The following is a 27,122-nucleotide window of genomic DNA, read 5'->3' as shown; positions in this document are numbered from 1 at the left end:
AGCTTGAAAGCTGACATTTGTTTTCAACGAGTCCCATTTTAAAGTCAAAGCCCTTTAAAACCCCATCCAAGGCTAAAGCATTTATTTTTTATTCTTGGGCTAAAGTTCAGGCCTTTTTTTGGATTCTAACGAAGCTTTGGTATGTAATTCTTCAGGTTTTCATAAACATTTTATGGCAAATAACAAATATGTTGCAATTTGAATTACCTCAAACCGTAAAATGGACAGCATATTAGATAAAAAAAAAGCACAGGTTCTGGACGTACTGCTAGCTAACAACTAAACGGTGGAAAAAAGCTTGCACGAACCAAAACACATTAGGCTGTGTGGCAAACAAATTAAATTTAAACTCAAAGGGAAGAAAACTATAACTTGGTTTCTGCGCAGAGGCGAAATAAAATTTGAAGATCCTTCTTCCAAAAATAAGCTCTCGGCTTCATCACTGACGCTAAGTGACTTAAGTACAAAACTTAAGCAGTTTGCTTTGTCATTGAGATTTTGCCGATCACCATGAAGCTTCCATAGGATTCTTTACACCAGATTTTATTTAGCTCTATGATATACCATTATATAGCTGTATTAAAATTGCATTAAACAAAAAAGATGAAAAAACAGTTTCTATGATGCATTCTCATCTAACAAATGGAAGACTCTGATGAAAGAAGTTGAATTCACCTCTCTCACTCTGACTCCAGCAGTGAGGAAAACTTTCTTGGTTGGTTGTTTTTCTTGATAGAGGTAAGAAGAAATTCAAAAAGTGGTGTAGCGTACTCTGGTTATAACCTAATTGGGTTAAGAGAAATGAGCGTTGCCTTTACAAGGTAGGCAACTGAGAAACTAAACATATTTATCAAAAGTTTTCAGTTAATATTTGACAAACAACATGAGGATTCTGTCCTTTCATTACAAAATTTGAATTGGTGAGTCCTGGGGGGTATATTTGCAAGGAAATGAGCCAAGGAGATGACACTTATATTTTTCACTAGGCATTGTTAGCTTAGGCTATTACAGGTTAGTCCTTTGAGCATTTTTCTTAGCTTGTAGAATTTTATTTAGCCTATTCCTATGCATATACTTTTTATATATATCATAGTATTTTTGCTCTTCAATGGCTGCAGTGAAGGATATCTGTGTGCATTTTTGCAATTTTCCCGCATCTGCTATCCGTGACCCCTTTTGCGTTAAAAAATCGCACCAATGGGAACCAAAGGATGCGAGCTTTCTAATTGTGATCTATATTAGCCGGGTGGTCGGATGTAAACAAAACGCGGCTCTTACTTGTCCAGCAGAAATTTAAAAAGACGACACATTGTTCGGCGAAACCACTCTATTCAGCAGCTAGCCTAGTTAAACGGTTAAACTAAATTTATTATATTAGGCTATGTTGTTAGATAGAAGGACATCATTTCATTCAAAATACTATTTCCCACAGTAGTTAGTCACCTTAGATAAAATTTATGGTAATGGGCTTGGTTGTTATCAGGTGAAAGAAACTAGGCCTATCAGGTATGGATTTGGATCCTCATTGACGTCCAAGGAAGGTATTCAAAGTATCTCTTCTCTCACCAAATAGTTCTGGATATATTTTAGAATACCTTGGCTGGTTCACAAAATTCTAGATGAGAGGGCTTTATGTCTTGGAACAGAGGATAGTAAAGTGAGGCAATTGAATTGGTAAAATTCTAGTTAATTGACTTCTTGCTATGTCGGAAAGGGTTTAGGCTAGGAAAATGAAACTTTCAGGGATGAATTCTACCACAGCTTGAAACCCTGAGAATTTAACTCACTGGTCTATACCTGGGTCTATAGGCTAAAATATGTCCCAGGAAGATATTTTGAAGTACCTACCTCTACTCCTCCCTCTAGAGGGCCCTGACCTTTGATGACCTTTAAAAATATGTGTGTTATAAAAGTGAAACCTTGCAAAATGGATATTCTGCTTAATTGAAGTACAACAAAATTGTTTTCAGCTTCATAACTTTTCTGAATCCCATTTCATAAGGTCTTAAAGATATGCAAACACATTTCCTAAATTTTGAAAAAAAACATTGATATGGCTCAAAATTCTAGTCAAATAACAAGAATTGCATTTTCAGAACTAAAGGCAGAGAAAAAGCAACTAGTAACCAAAAATTAAGGAAAAGTTTTGTTTTGTCAAAATTTCAATAGGTATACCTGTCATGTAGGCAAATTTCACAGTCTCTAGAGAGAGAAGGAGTACAGGTGGGTACTTTAAAATACTGTCCCAGGATATACTTTAGCCTGTAGACCCATCCCTGAAAGTTTCATTTTCCTAACCTAAACCCTTTCCAAGATAGCAAGAAGTCAATTAACTAGAATTTTACCATTAAATCTTCCAAGAATGTTTTGAGAGCCCAAAATGTACCCCAGGAACATCTTTTGTGCTTTATTAAAAAAAATACTGTGGAGTGTCAGTTGTATTGACATATAGGCCTACTCATATTTATTCCTTGAAGTTTTGATATTTTTTGCTGAAATTTTAGTTTAGTTACTTTTTGCTCTCTTGAAAAGGAAAATTTAACTTTCAGTAATGAATCAAGGACCAAAAACATACTTTGAGAAGGTATTGCAAAGTTTCTATGTTAACCCTATTCTGATTTCTAAGTCTTAGAAATTTGAAGGTTTGTCAGGTCACCTATTGAAATTTTGACAAAACAAAACTTTTCCTTAATTTTTGGTTATCAGTTTCTTTTTCTCTGGTTTTAGTTCTTAAAATGCAATTCCTATTATTTGGGTAGAATTTTTAGGCATATCAATGGTTTTTTTTTTTTAATTTAGGAAGTGTATTTACAGATTTTCGAAACCTCACAAATTGGGACTAAGCAAAGTTATGAAGCTGGAAACAGTTTTCTTGTACTTAATTTAAGCAGAAGATTTATTTTCCAAGGTTTCACTTTTATAACACAGTTTTTTTAAGGTCATCAAAGGTCAGGGCTTTCTAGAAAGAGAAGTAATAGGGATAGGTACTTCAAAATACCTTCCCAGGAGGTACTTTAGTCTGTAGACCCATCCCTGAAAGTTTGATAGGCCTATTCCTACCATGACCTTGCCCCAAGATACTTGAATTTTACTAGAATTACTATCAATGAACTTTAATTAGAATTTTACTAACTTTTTATTTATGAGAGTAAAAAAATGAAAACAATTCAAATGTATTTTGTTTTCAGTAAAGTGCAAATTGTGTTCTGGTCTTGAGAAGGCATGGGGGTTATCAGCCCTACTCATGTTAGTTTTTGTTTGTTTTGAGTTTAACTTGGTTATCTATTGTGATTTGTGGTGGTTTTATGCTTAGAAGATTATTTGACTTTATTTTTGCTCATTCTTGGCTTAATGGAGCTCTTTACTTTGAAAAACTTTTTTCATGGAAAAAGTTTTTAAATTAATCAGTAATATTTAAGGAACAACTTAAGGTACTAAGTTAAAACTTTGATGGATATATTGGGCAAAATCATAAGAAACTATGTGCATCTAGGTTGTCAAAAGGGAATGACAAGGAGGGTGCTGAAAAAATTATATATATATATATATATAAATAAAAAAATATATATATAAAAAATATATAAAATATTAATATATATATATATTTATACTCTATACATCTGGCTTGTTAGAAGGGCATTTCTACAATATCTCAGGAATGACTAAGTGCATTAAGGTAAAATATTCTAGGAATATTCTGGGGGGATGTTTAACTAATCCAAAGAAACTGCATTTATCCAGGTTGTCAAAATGGCACATCAGCAATATCTTCATGTACAATACCCATGTGCGGTCACTGATGTTATTATCTGTCTTTGGTTTCTTGTACCCAATTGGACTTGCTGATTCATCTTCAACATCATTTGAGATGTATTCCCAATATTAATTAACTATGACATGCTCCACAGCATCAAGGGCAGCAAAACAATTTTCAAGGGCAAGTATATACCTCTGCCTCAGCACTTTATCAGTTAACTTGTGCACAACCAGTTATGCCATCAGGAAATTTCCAAGTGTCCTGATTAATAACTGTGTGGGAACCAAGCTCCTCCAACAGCCATATTATGTATGACGTATAAATCTGCTAGTGAAATACTGTTACCTTTTGGTTCATTTAGTTGATGTGCACCAAGTACTGATGGTGCATAGCTTGCATCAAATCTGACCTTAGCATTATCCTTGCCACAAATTTTGAGAATATCCTGTCTATACATTTTATTCCCTACATCTATGATCAGCTGATAAAAAGCATCACTTTCAGAATCACTAGGCTCGTTTTTTGGTGCATTTACTGCAACAACTGTCATTCTTGTCCAGATAGTGGCAAAGGCTGCATGTAAGATACATTAATTCACATGTTCCCAATCAATAAGGCACTTTTTTACTTTTGAATTAGTTGCAATGGCAACACAATCAACCCTATACCTTTCTTCCCCAGACTAATGTTTCAAATTCCAATGATTTTTTGCATTCCAGAGTGAAATTTCTCACAGTCTAATGTTCCAAACTTTGGTGTTTTGTGTTTTCACATAGTTGTCAGGTAAATCAAGCTTTATCTGCTCTTTGATTAAAAAACTGTTGGAAATTTCTTTTTATTAGAAAGACCACCATCTTATTTGATTTAGGACAGGAATCAGTGGCATGACTCTGTAAGGTCAGCCAGAGATAGTCCAGATCTAAATAGTTATTTACGTAACGTTATACGTAACTTAAGAATTAACTTACGTAACAAACTTTCATAACCTTATATTTTTATGATGTGTACGAGGGGGTTTGTACCCTCGTTAATACCTCGCTCTTTACACTAAATCGTAAGTTTTGTCCCAATTCTTTAAGAATGACCCCTGAATGAGAAAGGCTGTAGAATAAATAGTAGAAATTACTAAAAATACTTTAGCATAAAGAGCAAGGTATTTATTTCCTCCTAAATACCTCGCTCTTTATGCTAAAGTATTTTTAGAACCCCGCATATGCGTAATAATCTCTGTTCGTTTTAAGTTTCAATGCTACTTCTTCCTTTCATTTGAAAAAACGTTTTCATGTTTATTTTTCATTGTTTACTTATAGTAATGCTAGAGAATCCTGCACACTTGTCATTGAATTTTTCTTCCCCCATGACAGATTCCTCCAAGGAAAGATCCTCCAACATAGCCCCCTCTCCTCAGCCCCACCCCCAAACAAAATAAAATCCCCCTGAAAACGCCTGTACACTTCCCAATAACCATTACTATATGTAAACACTGGTCAAAGTTTGTAACTTGCAGCCCCTCCCCCAGGGATTGTGGGGGAGTAAGTCATCCCCAAAGACATAGTTATTATGGTTTTCCACTATGCTGAACAAAATGGCTATCTCAAAATTTTGATCCGTTGACTTTGGGGAAAAAATGAGCGTGGAAGGGGGCCTAGATGCCCTCCAATTTTTTTGGTCACTTAAAAAGGGCGCTAGAACTTTTTATTTCCGTTAGAATGAGCCCTCTTGCGACATTCTAGGACCACTTGGTCGATACGATGACCCCTGGGGAAAAGAAAAAAAACAACAAAAAAAACAAACAAATAAACACGCACCCATGATTTGTCTTCTGGCAAAAAATACAAAATTCCACATTTTTGTAGATAGGAGCTTGAAACTTCTACAGTAGGGTTCTCTGATACGCTGAATCTGATGGTGTCATTTTCGTTAAGATCCTACGACTTTTAGGGGGTGTTTCCCCCTATTTTCCTAAATAAGGCAAATTTTCTCAGGCTCGTAACTTTTGATGGGTAAGACTAAACTTGATGAAACTTATATGTTTAAAATCAGCATTAAAATGCGATTCTTTTGATGTAGCTATATCAAAATTCAATTTTTTAGAGTTTTGGTTACTATTGAGCTGGGTCGCTCCTTAATACAGTTCGTTACCATGAACTGTTTGATTATAATGCAGGAACAGAAAGTGTCCCTGATATGGGAAGGAGGTTGATTCATCTATAATTTTCATAGGTAGTTACCTCTCTTTTTTCAAAAACTTGATGATTGTTTCAAAGGAACTTTTCTGTTTGATTTTTGAGTAAGAATGAAACAGCTCACACTGAGAGGGATATGCAGGTCCCTTGGTCATTTCTCCATAAATATGATCAGCACCAGACAATGGTGTTTGAAATCTTGGTGCAAGATTCTTTTTCTGAAGTAGCTACAATAACAACAATAGAGACATATTTCTTGATTCCCATTCAAAAATATTACCAAATATAGTATTTGCTACCATAGCAATAGCATTTAGACATTTGGTATACATTTCTTGTCAGATTTCCTGAGTTTCTGTATATTTTAAGATAGAAAGTAAGATGTTTGTATTTATGGCATATATTAAAAATCAATGAGCACTAATCAATTATATGAATTTTGCTCCAGGTAATGTTCAATCTCTCTCATCTGTCAACCTCATGGGCCTGTATAGGGACATATTACCCCTCTGTCGAATCAGAATCTTTCCAGGAAGACTAATTGTCAATTATGAAATATTTTTTTGATATTAAGGTTAGTTTATATCTAGTCAGTCTGTAACTAATGCTTGATTTCTGTACAATAAATCTCAAAATATCGTTTTTGATAGTATACAGGGTGCAAAACACAAGCTGTTCTTAGAGAATTGGGTCAATAAGTCAAACTTTAGCATAAAAACCAAGGTATTGAGGAGGGAGCAATACCCCTCCTATATGCAATCATTTCTGTTTGTTATAAGTATTAATGTTACTCCTTGCTTTCAGTTGAAAGAACTTATGCTTTCAAAGATTTAATTTCTTTAAAGAAATTTTATTTCTTTAAAGATCAATGTTTAAACAATATTGGGAGTTCTGGTTTCGCTGCATAGAACATATCCTCCCCCAAGGTAATTCCCTCCATGGAAAGTTCCTCCCACTCACATACCAACCCCCGCCCCTGCCGCCTAGAAAATCCACTGCAGACAATAACATTCTTGCTGAAAATTGCTGCTGGAAAAGTTTTTGTGGACAATTCTGCTTGAAAAGTTCTTCTCAGCACACTTTTGAAAAAGACCTCAGTTTCTTATTGTTTTTCATATCATACCAAAATACCTCCCCCCTCTTCATGTAAAATTATTGCCGGAAATCCCCCCCCCCCTTAGGTGAAAGTTTCTCCTGTAGAGCATTCCTCCAAGGAGAATTTCTACTGTGGAAAATTCCTCCATGGAGAATTTCTCCTGTGAAAAATCCCTCTCCCAGAGATTAATCCTGTGGACATGTCTAACCCAGTGAAAATTTCTCCTGGACAATAATCCTTAACATGTCCACCTATAAAATTGGATTGGTAAAGATAAAGTAAGACAAATAAAAATAATTGTATATAGAAATTCTGGTAAAATCCCCCAGTGTAAAATTTACCTTGGTAAGTTCACTCCTCACCTGGAAATTTCCCTCTCTGTTAAAAATAACCCCTGTAGAAATCCCTCCCCCCAGCCAAGCATAAAATTCACCCCCTTCTCCAAAAAATGTCTGTATGCTTCCTAATAACAAACACTATATAAACAGTCGGCAAATTTCTTAACTTATGGGCCTTCTTCTGGGGGGTCATGTTATCCCCAAAGGAATATTTATAGGCCCTTTCAACTATGCTGAACAAAATGGCTATCATAAAGTTGTGATCAGACAATTTTGAGGAAAAAAGGGTTATGAAAGGGGATTGCCCTTCAATTTTTTGTGGTCACTTAAAAAAAGTCACTAGAACTTCTAATTTCTGTTCAAATGAGCTTTCTATCGATTCTAGGACCATTGATTTGATTCAATCGCCCCTGGGGAAAAAAACAATAAGCAAATCAACATGCATCCGTGATCTTTTGTCTGGCAAAAAATACAAATTATTGCATTTTGGCATAAGGGAGCATGAAACCTCAGTAGGGTTCTCTGATATGCTGAATCGGATGTTGTGACTTTCATTGGGATTCCTTGAATTTTTTTGATGGGGGGGGGGTTTCTCCCATATTTTGAAAATCAAGCAAATTTTACCAGGCTAGTGGCTATTGATGGGTAACTCAAAACTTAATAAATCTTATGTATTTGGATAGAGCATAATAAACCATTTTTTTTTATGTATCTTAAAATTCCAGATTTTAGAGTTTTGGTTACTATTGAGCCAAGTCGCTCCTTACAGTTTGTTGCCACAAACTGTTTGATAGACTCAACAGTTTTATTTATAAAAAAGCTGCGTTTTGATCTGTACAACCAATGGCAGATGTTAGACCATACTTTCATTAGTAGTAAACTTTAAATCATGTCTAATTCCAGTGAGAAGTTTTCAGCATGTGTTTATGAAAGCACACTTTACCCTATCGGGTTTTTATGGCGAAGATTGATTGAAAATTTGCTAGATAGTGACTCAACTAAGCTTAGAAGCAACCATCTTGTACTTAATATTTCTTAGTCTTCAGTCCTTAGTAAATTTAGAGGATATGCTAGATCGTGGCTTAACCAAGCCTAGAAGTAACCATCTTGCAGTTAATGTATCTCAGTCCTAGTCAAGAATATTGAAAATTTTATTCATCTACTGCTGGGATTCAATAATCAAGTTGGCAAAATCTCATGGCTAGAATCGCCTTTTTTTTATGGATGTCACTTGAACCTCACACAATTTTCATATTACTTTGTAAAATTATGCTAATTATTTTAAGCTGAATGTTTAAGAAACACGAGGACAATATACAAGTAGAAGCATGTTTTAGGACTTTTTAAAGTAATTCTTTTATGATTGAATTTAGTTACATGTTTCTTAGTGATTTAAATGTCAAAAATTCCTTCTTTTCTGAGTACCATACACTAAGCGCAGTTTTTTTTTTTTTTTTTTTTTTTTTTTTTTTTTTTTTTTTTTTTTTAAGACAGAATTTTATCATTAGCCTTTATCCTTTCTCTCTCTATCATTTAGCTATTTATCCTTCCGTAGTAAAAACAATCAAGTATTTTAGCTTTATTTGTGTTCTATCTTCTTTATCTTTTGTCATTTTATATTTTTATTACCTTCTTGTAATTATTTCTTCATCTATAAGTAAGCTGTCCTTAGATTAATATAAAAAGATAATTTGAGAGCAAAATCTTATTTTTTATGCATCGACTCCAAATTTTTAGTAAAACTTTCCCCCTGTATATAACTTTCTCGCTACCAGACTTAGGCAGCCATTGTTCTGCTAGTTTAATGAAAAAGACACATCTTCCCAGAAAAGTTTAGATATGATGCTGCTGCTGCTACTACTAACAAATCTTTGCTTTGCTAAGTCACCTTGAGTCAATTTCTCTTCTGCTAAAAATTTTTCGGACTTTACTTTTGACTCCCTTGTATGACGTGCCTAATTTCTTTTGATCTTTTCTTACGATCTCTTCTCAACCATTTCGGGGATGTCCTGCTTTAGCATGGTTTCACCTGGATTGCCAAAAGGTTTTTGACAACTTTTGGTTACCTAGTTTTTCATAGTAGATTACTTCTAAGGAGCTCAGTCCTGTTGTCTTTGACAACCTTAACAACTCTTAAATTTTTTCTGAAATAAACTTGAATTCTTTTTTTCTATTTTAGATTCATTTATTGTCACTCTTTGTAATGCCACTTGTTTTTATCGAGTCTCTTTTATTTTGGTTTCTTTTTTATGCAATTTAAGCTAGCGTTTTTTTAGCGTTTTGAGCTCTATATTTTATTTGTTTTTTTACCTTGTTTTTTTCTATACTTCTTGTATGTTATTTTGTTGTATATTTGTACTTATATTCAGATAGTTCATTCTTATTTTATTTTGTCTCTTATATTGATGGAATCTCGTCAATGTTTAATAGTTTGTACTGTGGTTAATATTAATGTTCTTTTTGTTAATGCTTAAGTTTTTGATGTTGATGTATAAGGCAAATTAGGCTCTGTCAGAGCTTCTGATAGCCTTTTGAAAATAATTATTCAAAGTTACATTTCCAAAATTATTCAATAAACCGTCCAGTCTCGTATCCAAGTTTGGAAACTTGGAAATTTAGACCTACTCCAAATAAACTGAATTATCATCCTCCTGGAAAACCTGCCTATGCGCTTCTGAAAAAAGTGTCATATGGATGATTTGCTGGGGTACATATTCGCTGAACAGAGATGAAACATTTTTATATGAAAGTGGTACAAAATATTGTAAGATTGTGGGGAAAGTACGTGCCTATAAGCCCTTATTTTTTTCGAAAAATCAGAAATCTATTTTACAAAATTAGCATGGAAAAAGTTAAGATAAAATTAGTCTATATTGATCACATATTGAAATGCTTTTAGAGGTTTTGTTCATTTTCTGTAGTTTTTAGAAATTGAATTTATTTTCAGGAATACAAGTGTTTGCTTTTGGAGGTCCCCTCACTTTAGTGTTATAGTTGATATTAAAGGAAGCATTTAAATCTAAACATGGCCTCAGATGTCGGAAGATATGAAGAATCTTCTATTATTGGCAATGGCAAGTTAATTCCCTTTTCATTTAATTGTGTTTTATGTTTGTTTTCTTGTTTTTACCCAACAAATGTTAATTGCTATCCATTCTAGTTTTAGCCTCCTAACCCCACCCCAAAAAAACTTAGTAATGATATTTTATTCCAAAACTTATGGGAGATGACCCTCCTCCCTCCCCCCCCAAAAAAAGTGATATTCTAATCCAGATCTAAATTACTGAAATACTATCATGCATTTTAAAATCTAATATATATAATCTAAATATATAACGTATATAACAAAATATATCTATTATATAACAAAATATTTGGAATAGGGAATTTTTAAAAAACTAAAAAAATATTTTGGCAATCAAAAACGAACAAAAATAAATTAAAAATCTTTTTTCCAGACAAGAAGTTTTTCAAAGAAGAGTAAAGGCCGTATTAAATTTAAGAGCAGAAGAAACAAAAACCTACAATAATTGAAACTCAAAACGACCAGGAATTACTATTAAAGAACAAATGAAACATAAAAAAACAGAAATTAAACAGTCAGAGCAAAAAAACATGCAACAGGCACTAATATAAATGAATAAAAAATCTTAAAACGAGTAAAGCTCAAATTGAATATGCAAATCAGCCTTAAAACGAAAAAAGATCTTTTGCTATTAAAGAATAAATGAAACCTAAACGAACATAAATTAAATAAACAATCATAGCAAACAAATATACAACAGGTACTAATATAAATGAATAAATAAATCTTAAAACGAGTAAAACTTAAATTGAATATGCAAATCAAGCTTAAAATGAACATAAATCACTACAAACAGGAGTTTGGGTACCGCCTCCTTCCTTAGCTGTTGTTGCGTGCCTTTTGCATTTTTGTTGTTGCTATGACTGTTTAATTTCCGTTCGTCTTGGGTTTCGTTTATTCTTTAATGTTAATCTCTGGTCTTTTTGAATTTGAATTATTATAGTTTCTATTTCTTCTGATCTTAAGTTTAATGTGAACTTTACTTTTCTTCGAAAAGTTTATTCTTAGAAGTTTTTTTTTTTAATTAATCATACGTAAAAGGATTAATTAAATTTCAGCATGTTCAATGGTTACCCAAGGGATCTTCCTTGTTGTCCTGATCATAGACGCTACGTTACGTAGACTTGATAAAGAAAAGAATTGATGTTTCTCCAATATACTATTTCTGCCCTGAACCTCATCAAAGATGGTACTGCCTAAGTAAAGATCCCTGTGTCTTCTACGTATTATTCATTTGTATTTTGTTTTCGATGGTCACTTTCTATGGATGGTGCGGTCATAAAAGCTGGGAAGGCGGTTTGTTCGATTGAAAACTGAAAGTTCGAACACCTTTTCAATATTCGAAAGCAATAAGATCACAACCAGTCCCCTCTCCTGTGTTTTACTCACCCCCTAATCCTAAGGAGATCTGGTTAACATTTTCAGGCAGTCAATTTGTCCAAAACAGTCCAAATGTCAAATATATATGCCTCCGTGGATTGAAAGATCCCCTCAGTGCCTGAGACAGGGGTTACAATTTTGCAAATAGCCAATCTTTTACAGATATGTGCTGCAATATAACAAAGGGGGCATGCTGGGGGATGGGGGCTAACAAATTCTTTCTGTCCTATATCAGTTTTTAGCTTACTGATGTAAGTCCTTGGGTGAAATGGGATCTTATGTACAAAAGAAGATCGTTTTAGGAAATAGTCTTTCCAAGAAATGATGCCAAAAATAGGGCAATTTTTTTCTATCAGCTTGAAAATTGTATCCTTATTCCTTGGGCTAAGATAAGGGGACCACAATGTAGAGAGGAAATCGAAAAAATGCTGGCTCCCACCGAAAGGAGGGAGGGAATAATGAGGCCAAAATTCTTTTAATTCCCCAGCCACATCGTATAGAAAGGGTGGTTGCAGAAATTTGTCGTTCGATTGGCATTTAAATCTCTAGTGCCCTTGTTAAGGACCAAAAATAATGGCAGGGCAACTATCCTCATCCCATACCTTTTTTCGCTACCACCCGTAATCCTCAAGAATTTAGATCATAATTTTGAGATGGCCATTTTTTTAGAATTGTTGAAAAGTCTAATAAGTAGGCCTCTGTTGTCGACACCGTCCCTCCACAACCCAAGGGACAATGACCCTAAATTGTTTAAGTCACCTGTTGTAAGTTTTAATATAACAGGCGGTCATGTTTGATTTGTTCTGCTCTTAAGTATTAGATAGGAGTTCTGAGAAATTTTTAAGTCAAGGCTCTCAAAAATTCCTTATTCATATATATATATATATATATATATATATATATATATATATATATATATATATATATATATATATATATATATATATATATATATATATATATATATATATATATATATATATATATATATTTATCACTGGTCAAGCTGACCATTTTGGCACTATAAGCTGCCATGAAACTAAGAATCTATTCTCAATTTAGCAGTGAAGTAAATCAAAAGACACTATTTGTTGTCACATTTTCAAAATAGTGCACTTGCCTTACCTTCGGAATGACTTTGGGGATAAACTTGAAATTTTCAAGAAGTTTTTTTTTTTGGGGGGGGGGAGTGGACCTCAAAACTTACTTTGGCTGGGGACAGAGAAGGGATAAAATATATTGTATCAAGTGTGCTTCAAAGGTTCTGTATTTTAAGCCCCTTTGGGGCTGGAGTCTATCCATGATAAGTTAGATTATAGATGTAAATTGAAAACCGTAATGTGTAACCAGGTTACCAAACTAGATTGTTCGGAATAAGCTAATGAATAGCTTGGGAAATCAAGTTGAAACTTTCAGGAGGTGTTAAAGGGTCAAGTGGACCTCAAAGTTTGACTTGTGGGAGGAGGTAGAGGCAAATCTAAAGACACTGGTTATATCTAGGCCATTAAAATAGTATATATGCGATGTATATGGAATAGCTGGATGATGCAAATGAAACTTTCAAGTAAGGCGAAAAGGAGGGCCAGGGGGTTCAATTTTTTTGCTGGGGGAAGCGGTCAAAGACATCATGTCTTCTATTCACCCAAAAGTATTTTTACTACAAACCCATGTAAGAATTAGAATATATTCACGTCTAAGTAGTGAGGTAAATCAAAAGACGCTATATACAAAAGTAACTATGTAAGACCCGGTTATCAAAATAATGTTCTGTAATATTCCGGGAATGACTTGGGTATTTAGATGAAACTTTCAGGGAGACCGAGTTAGCCTTAAAATTTGAAATTTTGGGGCGGGGAATAGCGGGTGGGTCGGTCCATTTTTCTACCTGCATTGTCGTGTGAGCAGCTTTGGGGATCAATTCGGAACTTTCAAGGGGTGTTGGAGGCGGGATAGGTTGAAATCCTTAAATCATTATTTGAGGGAGGGTAATGGTTCAAACATTTTGGTCGAAAACCACTTTAAAGTTTTTGGCACTACGAGCTCCTATTGGACTAGAACCTATTCCTGTTGACGTAGCAATGTCGACCGAAAGACTTGAGATGAAGGGGCTGAGGGGAAGGGTCTAAGGGTTTCGGTTGATAATCTGTTTAAAATTTCTAGGACCATTAGCTGCAGTGGAAGTTTGAATTTATTCATGGCGAAGTAATAAGGGTGCCAATTCACGAAGATATACATATTTTTTTTTGTTTATTGAGATACTCAAAAAGCTATATTCAAACTCTAAGAAGGAGTGTATTTTTGTTTTTTCGATTATTTATTAGTGAATATACCAAAAAAGGTATTGCTGAATTAAGAAACAGAAATAAGAAAACAGATTGAACCAATCGATGGAATGCGCTTAGCTTGAAAGGACGGGCTATAAATCTTATTTTGACAGAAGATGGCACACTACAAATGACTTATAATGTAATGTACCATTACAAGTTGTTGTAGCCGATCAGATGCCTTGTCTTCGTTTCTTATATATGTGAATTTAGACCTATTAAATAGAAGTTACTGTTACTATAAAATAAGAAGAATACGCTCCTTGAGAGATATACATTTAAAAACTCATTGGAAGTTTGTAGAATTTGTTTCTAGTTGTAAAGCATGGAAGAATATATTCTATCTTAGTAGTATCTGCAACCTTCTGCAAAACTGGTATTATTTTAATGCAAAAAAAGCAGTACAATGAAAATTATTGGTTATCTTAAGTTCCCACCGAGGTTTACATAGGACAGAAATTAACTTATTGCCGTTTTTATGGTTTTAATTGCTTTGTCAAGCAATTTATCAAAATGAAAACATTCAAGTGATCTTGGGCAACTGAGGGATTTTTCTGGCCATCTTTTAATACAACAGTAACAGCAATGGAAGACGTAACTAGTATTTAAAATTATGTGAATGAGAAGCTGTCCAAATCAGTAAAATTATTTACAAAAAAAAAAAAAAAACAGACAAAAACAATTCTAGTTATGGTTCTGAAAGCATGGGAGTAAAACATCCTCCTGATCTATTTCAACCACGCTCTTTCAACTTAGAATTTATTTTGCCACTAAAGGCTGGTAATTTGAAATCCTGTGTGAATAAAACGGCAATAGAAATTGCTCATTTATGCTATTGACGAATATTGTTCATCGCAGCATTTTTTTTCTGTGCCAACCGAGAGTTAATTCCAATTTTCATTATGTCATCTTGTTTGCCGAACCACCTGTAAAATCAAACATTTTGTGGAATTGTGTATTTGACATTTTGCAGACTATATTTTATTGAAGTTTTTTTTTTTATCTAGGGTCCTATGGCACTGTATATAAGGCAAGGGATAAAGTGAAGGGAGAACTAGTAGCGCTGAAGAAGATTAAAATCCCTCAAGGAGAAGAAGGTGTTCCTATGTCTACGCTTAGAGAAGTGGCTTTACTTAAGTACCTTTCAAATTTTGATCATCCACATGTTGTTAAGTAATCAGTTTTACTTTTATTCTTTTTTATTACCTTGTTTTATTTTTGATAGTTTTAATCTTGCACTCTTTCCTTCAATTAGAATGAGACGGAGAGAATTAAAAAGGATTAAAGGACAAAGATAAAGATCCTCCAGTGCCTTTTCTGGCGCGTAGGGTTTGATAGTTTCAATCTTGTTTTTTTATAGTTTTATTTTTCAATCATGCATGCTTTTTTTAAGTTAGAATAAGATGAAAATAATAGAATCTACTTCAGAAAAATTGTCACAAGCAGTAGTGCTGTGAAACTTAAGTGCTTTTCAATAATTATTATGCCTAAAAATTAAAAATCAAACGAGCAAAAAGAAACAAAATAAAAAAAAAGTCGAGAGTAAAAAAAAAACAAAGATGTTATAGATCTAAAGCTCTTTAAAACTATTAAGACAAACCATCCTGAAAAATTTGAAAATTTAAAAACACATATAGTACTAAAAATTCGACGAAGACTAAAAAGTAACCTGTTTAAACTTAACAAGGAAAAAATCTAAAGAATTAGCACCTAAAATGAAAGAGAGGCTATGTTGGAGATTCTTGCATTCTAGGATACACTTTCGCTGAAAATCTCTAACAGTTAGGCCATTTTGGACTATTACAAGAACTTGATTATGATTGGAATACGCAGGGAAAGGGTGTATACTTATATATTTTATCATATTTTGTGTCTCCTTCTCTGTCTCTCGGTCATTCTCTCTCTCTCTTCTATTATTTTTTCTTTATTCCTCTTTCTTTTTTCTTTCTCTCCCTCCCTCTCTTTCTAACATCTTTCTCTCTCTCTCTCTCTCTCTCTCTCTCTCTCTCTCTCTCTCTCTCTCTCTCTCTCTCTCTCTCTCTCTGTCTCTCTCTCTCTCTCTGCACTCTCACAAGATTTGGGTTCATTTTGTCTGAGGAGGGATAAGATACAATTCATTTCTGAAAAATGTTTATCACAAGCCCAGATGCGCTGAATTCGTACCTTCGAGTCAATAAAGACACAAAAAAAACAAGAAAATATAAGGTGGCTTGTCAGAAAAAAGATTTTTCGAGATATCAAAGAGGTTGTAAAAAATGTTGAAAAAATGTGAAAAACAAATAAAACTCACAGGATCACAAGGAAATAAAACAAAAAAAAAACAATTAAAAATTTGTTCTTGTGACAAAAATACAAAACACAATTTAGATTAAAAAAGGAGAGACTATGAACAGAATGCTCATAATTCACGAAATAAACCTTAAACAATGAACCTTGACATTTTTATAGGTGAAGCTTTAAATTCATAGGTTTCGACGACGTTTTTTCTTAAATTAATATTTTGAGGATTTTCTACGGTGTCTTTTGGGTAGGTTTTTGAGAGTCGGGGGGAGGGGGTTAACCTGTAAATTTGATAGATGAAGCTTCAATTTCATAGAATTGGACAAGGTTTTTTCGCTAAACTAATTTTTAGGGATTTTGTAAGATGTTTGTTAGGTCTAGTTTCCTCTTTCATTTCTAACATTTAGTACAATATCAAATCTGTAGATACGTTTCACGTTACAATGATGATTAATATTGATCAATTTTTGGTAATAAAATTCCTTATTCGTGATCGCTAATGATTTTTGTCTATTTTTGGCTTACAAAGGGTATAGACTGTTGTAAGTGGTTTTGGTAAGCTATTGAGCAGGTTCTTTGTTAATACGAAGCTTCCATAAAGTGGTTTAGGGACAAATTAAATTTTATTTTGTCACCAAGTAATTGCAACTTATCTTTTGCCATTCATGGAACTCATATGAGGAAATTGGGATGAGTTCATAAATTGTTTGAGATCTTACTCTAAATTAATGATCAATAAGAGGTGTGAAAATTACCCGTAGAAGCTCACTCTCTATTCATAGTACTAATGAAAAGCATTAGAAAATGTTTGCAGAAGAGTTCCTTTGATAGCTGAAGGATCTAGTGGTATCCATTTTTTCTACATTTTAGATTACTGATACCTCAATAGACCTGAGCCTCCATATATTTAATGCATTAATGAACTAATTTATAATATGTGCAAGGATTGAGGGGTTTTAGCAATTGTTTAAAATCTTTAAATATGCCCGATTTTCCATCCAAAGCCACAATTAACCAAATCCACGTTTTTTTTTCCTTTCAAATTTTAAACACAAACAACAAGCAGAACAATAGAGTTTTTTTTTGTTGTTGTAAGACTTTCAAACCTATATCCAAACCTATATCCAAGGGCCGTCCCCAGCAAAACACAAATGGATATATACAATTTTATTAAAATACGACCTTTAAAACTATTTTTTTTAACAGTCCAGGAATCCTAATTTCAACAAAGTTCAACCAGGAATGGTTCAACTTTGGTGAAGCGAGGATTATGGAACTGTTTAAAAAATAATTTTTATTTTTAAAGGTCCTATTTTAATTTAATTTTTTTTATGTTTTCACTTGTGTTTTGCCGAGGACGGCCCTTGGATATAGGGTCGACAAATTCATCTGAGGTTTGAGAGTCCTAGCTGTACTTGTTAGAGTGAGGATTCTGGGACTGTTGTGAAAAAGTAGTCCCATTTGCTACAGAGCAATTGCTGTAGAGCAGTTATGCAGGTTTTAAGGTCTTTAAAAGTGCCTGATTTCCTTTCAAAGTCACAATTAGCCAAAATTGATTTATTTTGCTTTCAAATTTTATCGGACTGTCTATCGTAGAGATTGGTCTTATGGTTAATTATTGATCCTACAAAAGGAGATTAACTTTAGTGACTCTTTTTAAAGAACCATATCTCGAAAGTCATCTTTTCTAGAACATGATTCATTTTAATACCAAGCTCTCCAACTTTTCGAAAGGTAAATTAAAGTAAACTATTTCTTTTTGACACAAAACTGAGTGTAGAAAACCTACTGAAAATAGGGTTCTGTTTGGCAGATTAATTTATATCACCGAATTATTTCTTTTAATTTACTATTCTACTAGACTTCTGGACGTCTGCCATGGGCAAAAGATACAATCAGAGCGCGTCTCTTTATTATACCTGGTTTTTGAGTATGTCGAGCAAGACTTGGCTGTCTACATGGAAAAATGCCCACCTCCTGGTCTTCCAATCACGAAGGTTAAGGTATAGTATTTGAATTGAATTTAAGCCTTTTTATAAATTGTAAAACACTCAAAAATCTGTTTTCTTTTTTTCTATTTCGAAAAAAAAAAATACTATACTTACCACCTTGGCATAAAAATACACCAGTAGTTCAGAATAAAAAATTGCATACTATGAATTGCCTATCTCTCAGGCTATTAAAAAGAGAATAAAAGAATAGTTGGTCTCGAAACAGGCCCAAATTCTTTTGCAACAGTTTTGTTTGTTTGTTTTGGAGCTTATTTTATCTTTTTATTCACTTTACCTGATTTCTTTGTTATGTTTTTTGGATGTTTGATCTGTCTTTTCATGTTATAAATTTTCGATAAGAATAAACAGAATAATAATAATAAAAAAACACAACCAATGCATGTATGTGGACAAATTCGACTTTTGTAAAAAGTTTTTCTTGTCATCTTGAATGTTAAAATCTAAAAAGAGAAAAAAATCTTACGAATTCGCTAATTCTGTCAAGAAGACACAGAACAAAAGGAACACCTTTTTTATTCAGTAAACATTTGTGTGCATTGTTTCAAATTCAATGGCGATTGTCTACTTCTTCATATTCACGTATTTATGAGTGGATTTCTTGGCGCATAATTTGTCTTCGTAACTAACAGGAAGACTATTTACAATTTCTCTTCCCTTCACCTGAGACGTTCGTGTTTTCCAACATGCTATTTGTGCATGTAACAACCATGATATTATATTGCGTATATTCCAAAAAATTGAAAAAGTTAATTGTTTCAGCCTATACTGAAAAGTAGACAACATTGCAATTTCGGTTTTGTTTTCTTCCTCACTTGGAAATGACGTTGTCACCAGTGAAATGTTGTCAAAAATGAGAAGGTGAACTTCGTTACAATTTACAAGAAAATCAAGTACATGAATGGTTAGTCAACAATATGGCTAACCTTCACCAAATTGTCAAATAAAGAATTTTCGATTTGTTAGATTGCAGAAAAAAAATGGGTCGCCTGGTCCCAAAAGTTTTGCTCTTTATGTTGTGTTTTTTCTCATAATGATATAAATTTAATACAGGTGTCTTAGATTTTATACATAAGTATTATAGGTCTAGAATTGTTATCCTGGGAAAACTTCATGTCTTGAATGCTTGAACTTTGAGTTGCCGTCCATTCTCAAAAAAAAAAAAAAAAAAAAAAAAATGCATACGTTAATTTTTCACTGTCGGGGCTCCTAAGGTCTGATTTCTACAGCAGCCTTTAAAATTATTCTAAAAAGCAAGAAGCTTTTATTTGTAGTCGTTAACATTAAAGTGGTTATACTGTGTACTACTAACAGTATACAAGTACTTATTGAAGTAAAAGCTTTGATTGACGTAATTCATTACAATTCTTATTTATTTAAGCATTTATTGATAATAACTTAAGGCAAAACTTGTCGGAAGACAGGAATAATAAAGGTAAAAATCTTTAGTGAGGAAGAACAATTGATTTTAAATTCTTTTGCGTGTTTTTATTTGTATAATCAAATTTTTGTGTATTATCAATTGTCCTTATTTTTTCTGGAAAAGCAAAACGTGCTAGTTTTACTGGATTATAAAAATGCTACTCAGAATCACTGTAGTCGTTATTTATTGTCATAAAAATCTATAGAATATTGACAGAACTGTACTGTTTGGGATAAGCCTACTGTTTGGGATATGGTCAGTCAGTCGGGTGCCGAAAACAGTCCGTAGCCAATTTCTCAGGAAAACATCTTGTAAATCTTCCGTTTTCGGGAGTGCCCACGCTTTAGAACCATACTTAACCTCTGTCATCTGTTCTCCACTGTCTCTGAACACCACTTTTCTCATCAAGAGTGTCGTATGTAAAATCTTAAGCCGGTTTTAAATCGAGCCAAGTTTTTTTTTTGTATTAAATAGTAAGATCGATTGAGCTCTCGACTGCCTTCCTAAGTATAATACGTATTTATCAAGAAACTCGAACTTCTGGCAATGAGAATTTTAATGAAGCTATGTTTTCTTACTAGCAGTCTGGTATCACTTCTAAATGAGATATGGCTTTTGTTTAGGACATGTATAAGACAAAAAAAAAAAAACAAACAAAGAAAAATAAAACCAAGATACGTTTGAGGCCCTCAGCATGTTAGTATACTACAGCACTAGGTGTAAAAACAACTCATTGTGTATGGATTTTACTTTGCCATCAGGCTGACCACATAAATATTCTTTTGTTGTTTTCTGTTTCTTTTGGTCTTCTGGGTGATCGGTACTGAAGTAGTAGTATCAGAAATTTGAGTGTAGGCTTGTTTGACTTTTGATTTTGAATATACATCACGCCTCGTGCAAAAAATGCCAAATATACATAATTGTATAATAGGAAAGGCTAAATATACGTAAACATATTACAAACAAAAGAAATTTAGAAAGAATATATAAAATCTACGTTACCGCCTCAAATGATAGCCTAAAGACATTATAAACAAGCACTTTTAAGAGGTGTTACTGCTCCTTTAAGTGGTTTTGTTGGTTTTTCCATTTAGCCATCCCAATATACAAATAGCAAAATTGAAAATTACATAAGTGAAGTAAAATATCGGGGGATTTAAATGAAATGTAAATAAAACAATATACCAGTAGAAAATTTGATTGACCCCGACTGATTTCCTGCAACTGTGAACTTTCCCTAAAATGGCTTACTCATGGATGTGAAGACACATCTTAGCCAAAAATAAAACGCGACTTAAAAGCTCGCATGGCACTTGTATTTAGGAAAGGAGACTCTATAAGCTAACGCTTCGAGGTCAGATTCTTCTTTCACCTAAAGATGTAACTAAAATTTTGTCTAGTAACTTCTATCACATTTAATTAAGATCTGACATATTGGAGTGGTAACTATACAGCCCTTCCCTGTCAGAGGTTAAGTCAAGCATAGACATCAAAATCGTAGCTGCAACTGTTGACCAGGTTTGGCTAAATCCCTCCTGATCGTTTGTAATTTGCCTAATGTTAATATATTTTGAAACCCCTGCCCTTCTGCCTTCCCCTGCCTTCTGAAACAGGTTGGCTTAAGTGAAAACTTATGAAAGTACAAATGAGGGTAAACCGTTCACTTCCCACAAAGTTTTGTTTGGATCAGATATTTCCTTCTGATAGGTGTGCTGATAAAGAGAATCTCGGGACCCTCATTCCATTCTGGTTTCAAAAAACCTAAATAGGACATCAATTGTTAAGTCTGACCAAGTTTGGCTGATATCTGAAACCTCCTTCCGGTGAATATCCTGGCAACTGGAATTTAAGGACTCGTGTCCCTGACAATGGTTGGCTTAGTCCTTGGCACGATCCTGAAACAAGACATAAGAAGGATATAATCTGGTACCCCTCATTAAGTTTTTAGAGATCCGACTACCCTTTGTTGCAGATATCCTTAAAATAAGAAATTAGAAAGTCTTCGATCACAGAGGTCAGATCGTATCCTTACATCTAATAAACACAAATTAAATCTTAGCCCTTACTCCCTTTCAAGTCTGGTGAATATTCAATACCCCTTCTGGTAAATGTGCTGAAGAGAAGGTTCAAAAAAATTTCCACTCCCACCCATGAGTCAAGCCATGAGTAATGTCCAAGCCTTATTGTCTCCAAATATTTAGAAGATATCAGAGTTGAAATTTCATGGTCTCAAATAGATGATTTTATGTTGTACACAAGTCTGATTCAATGATTCCTACTAATTTACCATCGACCATTAATTTCGAGATAAAGCTTGCCTATCTTTTCTCTCCTTTGTAGAAGGACCATCCTTGGTAGCGTTTTGATTTCTACCACTATTTTATCTACCTTTTAGTTAATTGATCATCCTGCTCATCATTCCCTGACAGTTACAACTAAATACATTAAGACTAAGCTGTTCTTGAGAAACGGTCTTCTGACTACCTCGATGTCAATAGTTTATTTAATTTAGTTCAAAACTGCCCTCAACATTTCCTGAAAGTTTCAACTTCATATCCAAATCCTTTTTGGACAACTTAGGTCGAAGGTGCACCCTTTTCTCAATAACAAATACTACATGTAAACAATCTGTGCATTATATAATTAAAAGCCTTACCTCAAGGGCTTTGAGTGGGGGGGGGGGTTCCGCAGAAGCATAGAGACTGGACATTTCTACTATACTGAACAAAATGGCTAGCTCAAAATTTTTGTCGAAAAATAAAAATGAATTTTTGATGTCTACCACTATTTCCGCATCCCGAGAACCCCATCTACCTGCTTCAGACTGGCTTGTTCAAAGAAAATTTTTCCCTCAAAAGAAAGGTTAGTCACTCGCAGGACATCAGCAGAAGGCGGTGAGGTCGTCACCTTCTCCTTGTTTATAATTTTGTAGACGAGAAAAAAAAATCGAGAAAAAACAGGAACTTTTCTAAGCTACACTTTTCTTCTCCGTTTCATGATACCCATAGCCCATAAGAAAGAAAGTTACGAATTTTTGTTCCTTACCTCTACCTGTATTGTAGAGTAGCTAGGCCTTGGATTGGCATTCAAAGCATTGGCTAGTTATCAAAATCTACGTAAACATATCTATTGTCTCTTTCTTGCAATAGTGGAATTTCTTTATCGGCATAATGTAAAGCAAAAGAAAGATAAAGAGGCAAATAAAATAAACACAAGCATCTTTTCTATATAGTTGGCATATAGGTGGCTTTCTGATTTTTTTTTTTTTAGATGACGTTGGTTGTTTTTTTTGTCATGACCATTTTGAATTCTCTTTTATCCCTGTTTTCGAGCTCTTTACTTATAACATTGCAAAAATTACATGATCTGGTTTAATTATTGACAGCCGAACGAAGCATTCCCGTTCGTCTTTCAACCTTGACAAATGGGTTTACTCTATGGACTGAGTGCGACAAGAAAACATTTTTTTGAATATAGAATAATCAGGCTGTAGGTAATTGCGGACTAATTTTAATCCTTTTTTTCTGATGCTATCTGTTTTTTAGAGCATTATGTATCAGCTGCTAGATGGTATTGACTTCCTACATACAAATAGACTGTTTCATCGTGATTTAAAGCCCCAGAATGTCCTAATTGACCATCAAGGACATGTGAAAATAGCAGATTTTGGTCTCACAAGGATTTTTGACATGCAGTCAGTTCTTACACAGGTGGTGAGTACAAGGTCATTTAGGTGTAGGCCTACCCTTTTTTTCTCTTTTTTTTAGAAGACTTATTGCATAACCTCCAAGCTTTCTTTTCTGCACAACCTGACATAGGTAAGGCTCGGATATGCGTCGATCACACATTTTTAAAGCAAAGTTCTTTGTTGTTTCCATATTCAAGCTACCTTTGTAATATTTCCTTTCTTAAGTTTGTCTAAATAAATGGAAAAGTTTTAGTCAAGACAGCAAATAAAATTGAGACATAGTGCAAATATTTTCACTTAAATCCAAGGAATTTTTTTCGGTCTGTAAGTAAAATACAAAGGGGGAGGGGAGAAGAAAAAACATATTATAAGAAATACGAAGCAGAATAGAAAAAGAGAAAAAAAAACTGGAAACAAACAAAACTGCTCCATCACGAAGTACCGACAACATCCAATTGGAAGAAACTCCTGTGTGTGGCAAAAGCTTTTTCATGTAAAGAACAAGTTAAATTCGCCTTTGATTTTGTTATAAAAACAAAGAAATGAATATAAAACGACAAACGAGTCTATGGCCAGTAAATGCAAGCGAAGAGAAATAAAAAAAATCCAGCGAATATTTTGTATGTAACAAGGCGTCTTCAGCATAAATATATATATATATATATATATATATATATATATATATATATATATATATATATATATATATATATATATATATATATATACATATATACATATATATATATATATATATATATATATATATATATATATATATATATATATATATATATATATATATATATATATATATATATATATATTATATATATATATATAAAAAACTAAAATAGAGTAACATAAAATACATAATATACAATTACAGTTTTTTTTGTTTAAATACAAAAAGAATTTTTTTTTCTCCCCGCTTTCATTTAATGGCCATAGACCCTTTTGTGGTCTTAATATCCATTTTTTTTGTCATGGCTGGCCAGTTCGGCTTTAGATCTTTGATTTTGTTATAAAAAAAAAATAACAGAATTGTTGTTATGTAATATATCAAATTGACATGGGTAATAGGGAGCAATAGACTAAAGACAACAGGCTAAAGAATTTTAGATGACACGAATTGCGAAGAAAAAACTGCGTTTGTGTATTTACTACCCGAGTAGAAACTCGTTGACTTCTTAAATTCATATTTTCTTTCTTTCTCTAAAATTTTGTGAAAAACTGCCGCAATTCATCATTCCAAACTGCGTTCGTGTATTTAAAAAAAAGAGAAAAAAACTGCGTTTGTGTATTTACTACCCGAGTAGAAACTCGTTGACTTCTTAAATTCATATTTTCTTTCTTTCTCTAAAATTTCGTGAAAAAATGCCGCAATTCATCATTCCAAACTGCGTTTGTGTATTTAAAAAAAAAGAGAAAAAAAAAACTGCGTTTGTGTATTTACTACCCGAGTAGAAACTCGTTGACTTCTTAAATTCATATTTTCTTTCTTTCTCTAAAATTTTGTGAAAAACTGCCGCAATTCATCATTCCAAACTGCGTTTGTGTATTTAAAAAAAAAGAGAAAAAAAACTGCGTTTTTGTATTTACTACCCGAGTAGAAACTCGTTGACTTCTTAAATTCATATTTTCTTTCTTTCTCTAAAATTTTGTGAAAAAATGCCGCAATTCATCATTCCAAACTGCGTTTGTGTATTTAAAAAAAAGGAGAAAAAAAACTGCGTTTGTGTATTTACTACCCGAGTAGAAACTCGTTGACTCCTTAAATTCATATTTTCTTTCTTTCTCTAAAATTTTGTGAAAAACTGCCGCAATTCATCATTCCAAACTGCGTTTGTGTATTTAAAAAAAAAGAAAAAAAACCGTTTGTGTATTTACTACCCGAGTAGAAACTCGTTGACTTCTTAAATTCATATTTTCTTTCTTTCTCTAAAATTTTGTGAAAAACTGCCGCAATTCATCATTATTATTTTTTTTTTGTTAAGTGGGGAAGTGTTTTGGTCTTCTTTTTACCCTGTTATGAGGAATCTACTGTTCTTTTGCTGTTGAAGCTTATCATCTAAATTTGGATGTGTCCTACCAACATTTAGTTTCAATGAACACATGGTATCCTCGAAACCCATCAGCAACCTATAAATTTAACATACATTTTTACGACTTATATAACATAAAATACACATCATACATACACATGTGCGATTTAAACAACGTAAATTCCAACAAAATGTATATTTTGATTCTAAATCTCTGCCTGAATGTAGCAAAAATCTTAATGTTGACCAATTTTTTAAATTAAATTTTATTTCTCTTGTTCTTTCGTAAATTGTCATCATAAAAATGAGAAAAACAGTTTTAAAAAAACCATATTGTTCTTTTGTTTTCTAAAATTATTCTTTCCTTCACTTCTTTCAATATTTTGCACCAAAGTGTAATTGCCCCTCGTTATAATCTGAATTTGATGGTGCGAAAATGAAAAATATTAATTATTAATTGTCGGTATAAGGTGTAGCAGAAATTTTGAATTGCTATTTTTAATGAATCTAAGCATTAGAAGATGGAAATATAATTTATTTTACTTCCCCAATAAAAAATAGCTTATCTCTTAAAATATTTGCATGTCATCAAAAAGCCTTCGATTTCCAGTGTATTGGTTTCTGCTTAATATTTATACAGGAAAGTCGTCAAAAAAAAAAAAATGGTGGGCACAACTAATAAAAGGAAAATATATCCACAAAAAATATGATAAACAAATTTATAGTATCTTATTCTATTTTTTTGTGTGGTCCCAGTGTGTGTGAAGGCCTTGAATACAAAGGGGGACCAATTTGTTCACTACTGTTTACTGTTCATTGCCAAATATACTCTGCTACTGTACCACTTTGTTGCTGAAAATACTTTTCCACCATCAAACTTTGAACCACGAATTCGCTTCTTGTCTGAGGCCTTCATTGCTTGGGAACCGTTTGTCTGGTTTCTGATGAAATATTACGAAGGTTTCTAAAATAAGGTGAAGTAAGTTGGTGCCAGATGAGAGCTATATTAATGTCTGAAAGACGTTAAGGTCCTCGTCATGTTCGCACTGATGCATGAGGCCGCGCATGATCGTGAATCAGAACCATCTTTGCTGTCTACGTTTCTTGCTTTGGGAGGTTTCTTAAGTATAGCTTCATAAAAGGTATTCGAGTAGATTGTGGCTCCTCTTCGTTTGAATCATATATGGGTAAAACCCTTCAACTCTAGAAAACTACTACCGTCAAATTTCTGGCCATTGATCTCTTAGATACTCTGCTCTTTCTAGCTTTCGAGAATACATGTCTCCGGAGAATACTAAACATCCATTGGTCACAAAAAATCTCTAATGAGAAGGTGAGACGGATGACCGGACAACCCATAGTGACAGATGTCATTAGGACACGTCGGTGGAAATACTTGGGGCATGTACTTCGTATGGACGATTCCCGGATCCCGAAAGCGACGTTCCAGAGGCAACCAGAAGGAAGAAGAAGAAGAGGCAGGCCGCGCAATACACTGCGGCGCACCTATC

The 27,122-nt window shown here is 33.4% G+C and overlaps 1 protein-coding gene across 5 annotated transcripts in view; it reads left to right on the top strand.

Annotated features, from left to right (window-relative positions):
• LOC136040985 (cyclin-dependent kinase 4-like) overlaps positions 1–27,122 on the top strand; it is a 98,715-nt gene that overhangs the window by 33,858 nt on the left and 37,735 nt on the right. For 3 of the 5 annotated variants that reach the window (XM_065725466.1, XM_065725467.1, XM_065725465.1), the window contains exons 1-5: positions 1,262–1,354; positions 10,325–10,451; positions 15,174–15,339; positions 18,308–18,449; positions 23,424–23,591. In XM_065725466.1, coding sequence (XP_065581538.1) covers positions 10,403–10,451; positions 15,174–15,339; positions 18,308–18,449; positions 23,424–23,591 — 525 coding nt within the window. In that variant the 5' untranslated portion in view covers positions 1,262–1,354; positions 10,325–10,402. Of the gene's footprint in view, positions 1–1,261; positions 1,355–6,391; positions 6,518–10,324; positions 10,452–15,173; positions 15,340–18,307; positions 18,450–23,423; positions 23,592–27,122 lie in introns of those variants that run through there. The other 2 variants (XM_065725468.1, XM_065725469.1) reach the window with 2 other exon arrangements.

This window comes from Artemia franciscana, chromosome 21 (assembly GCF_032884065.1).
Source record: "Artemia franciscana chromosome 21, ASM3288406v1, whole genome shotgun sequence".
Classification (NCBI taxonomy): domain Eukaryota; kingdom Metazoa; phylum Arthropoda; class Branchiopoda; order Anostraca; family Artemiidae; genus Artemia; species Artemia franciscana.
This window is presented reverse-complemented; position numbering and strand designations above follow the sequence as displayed.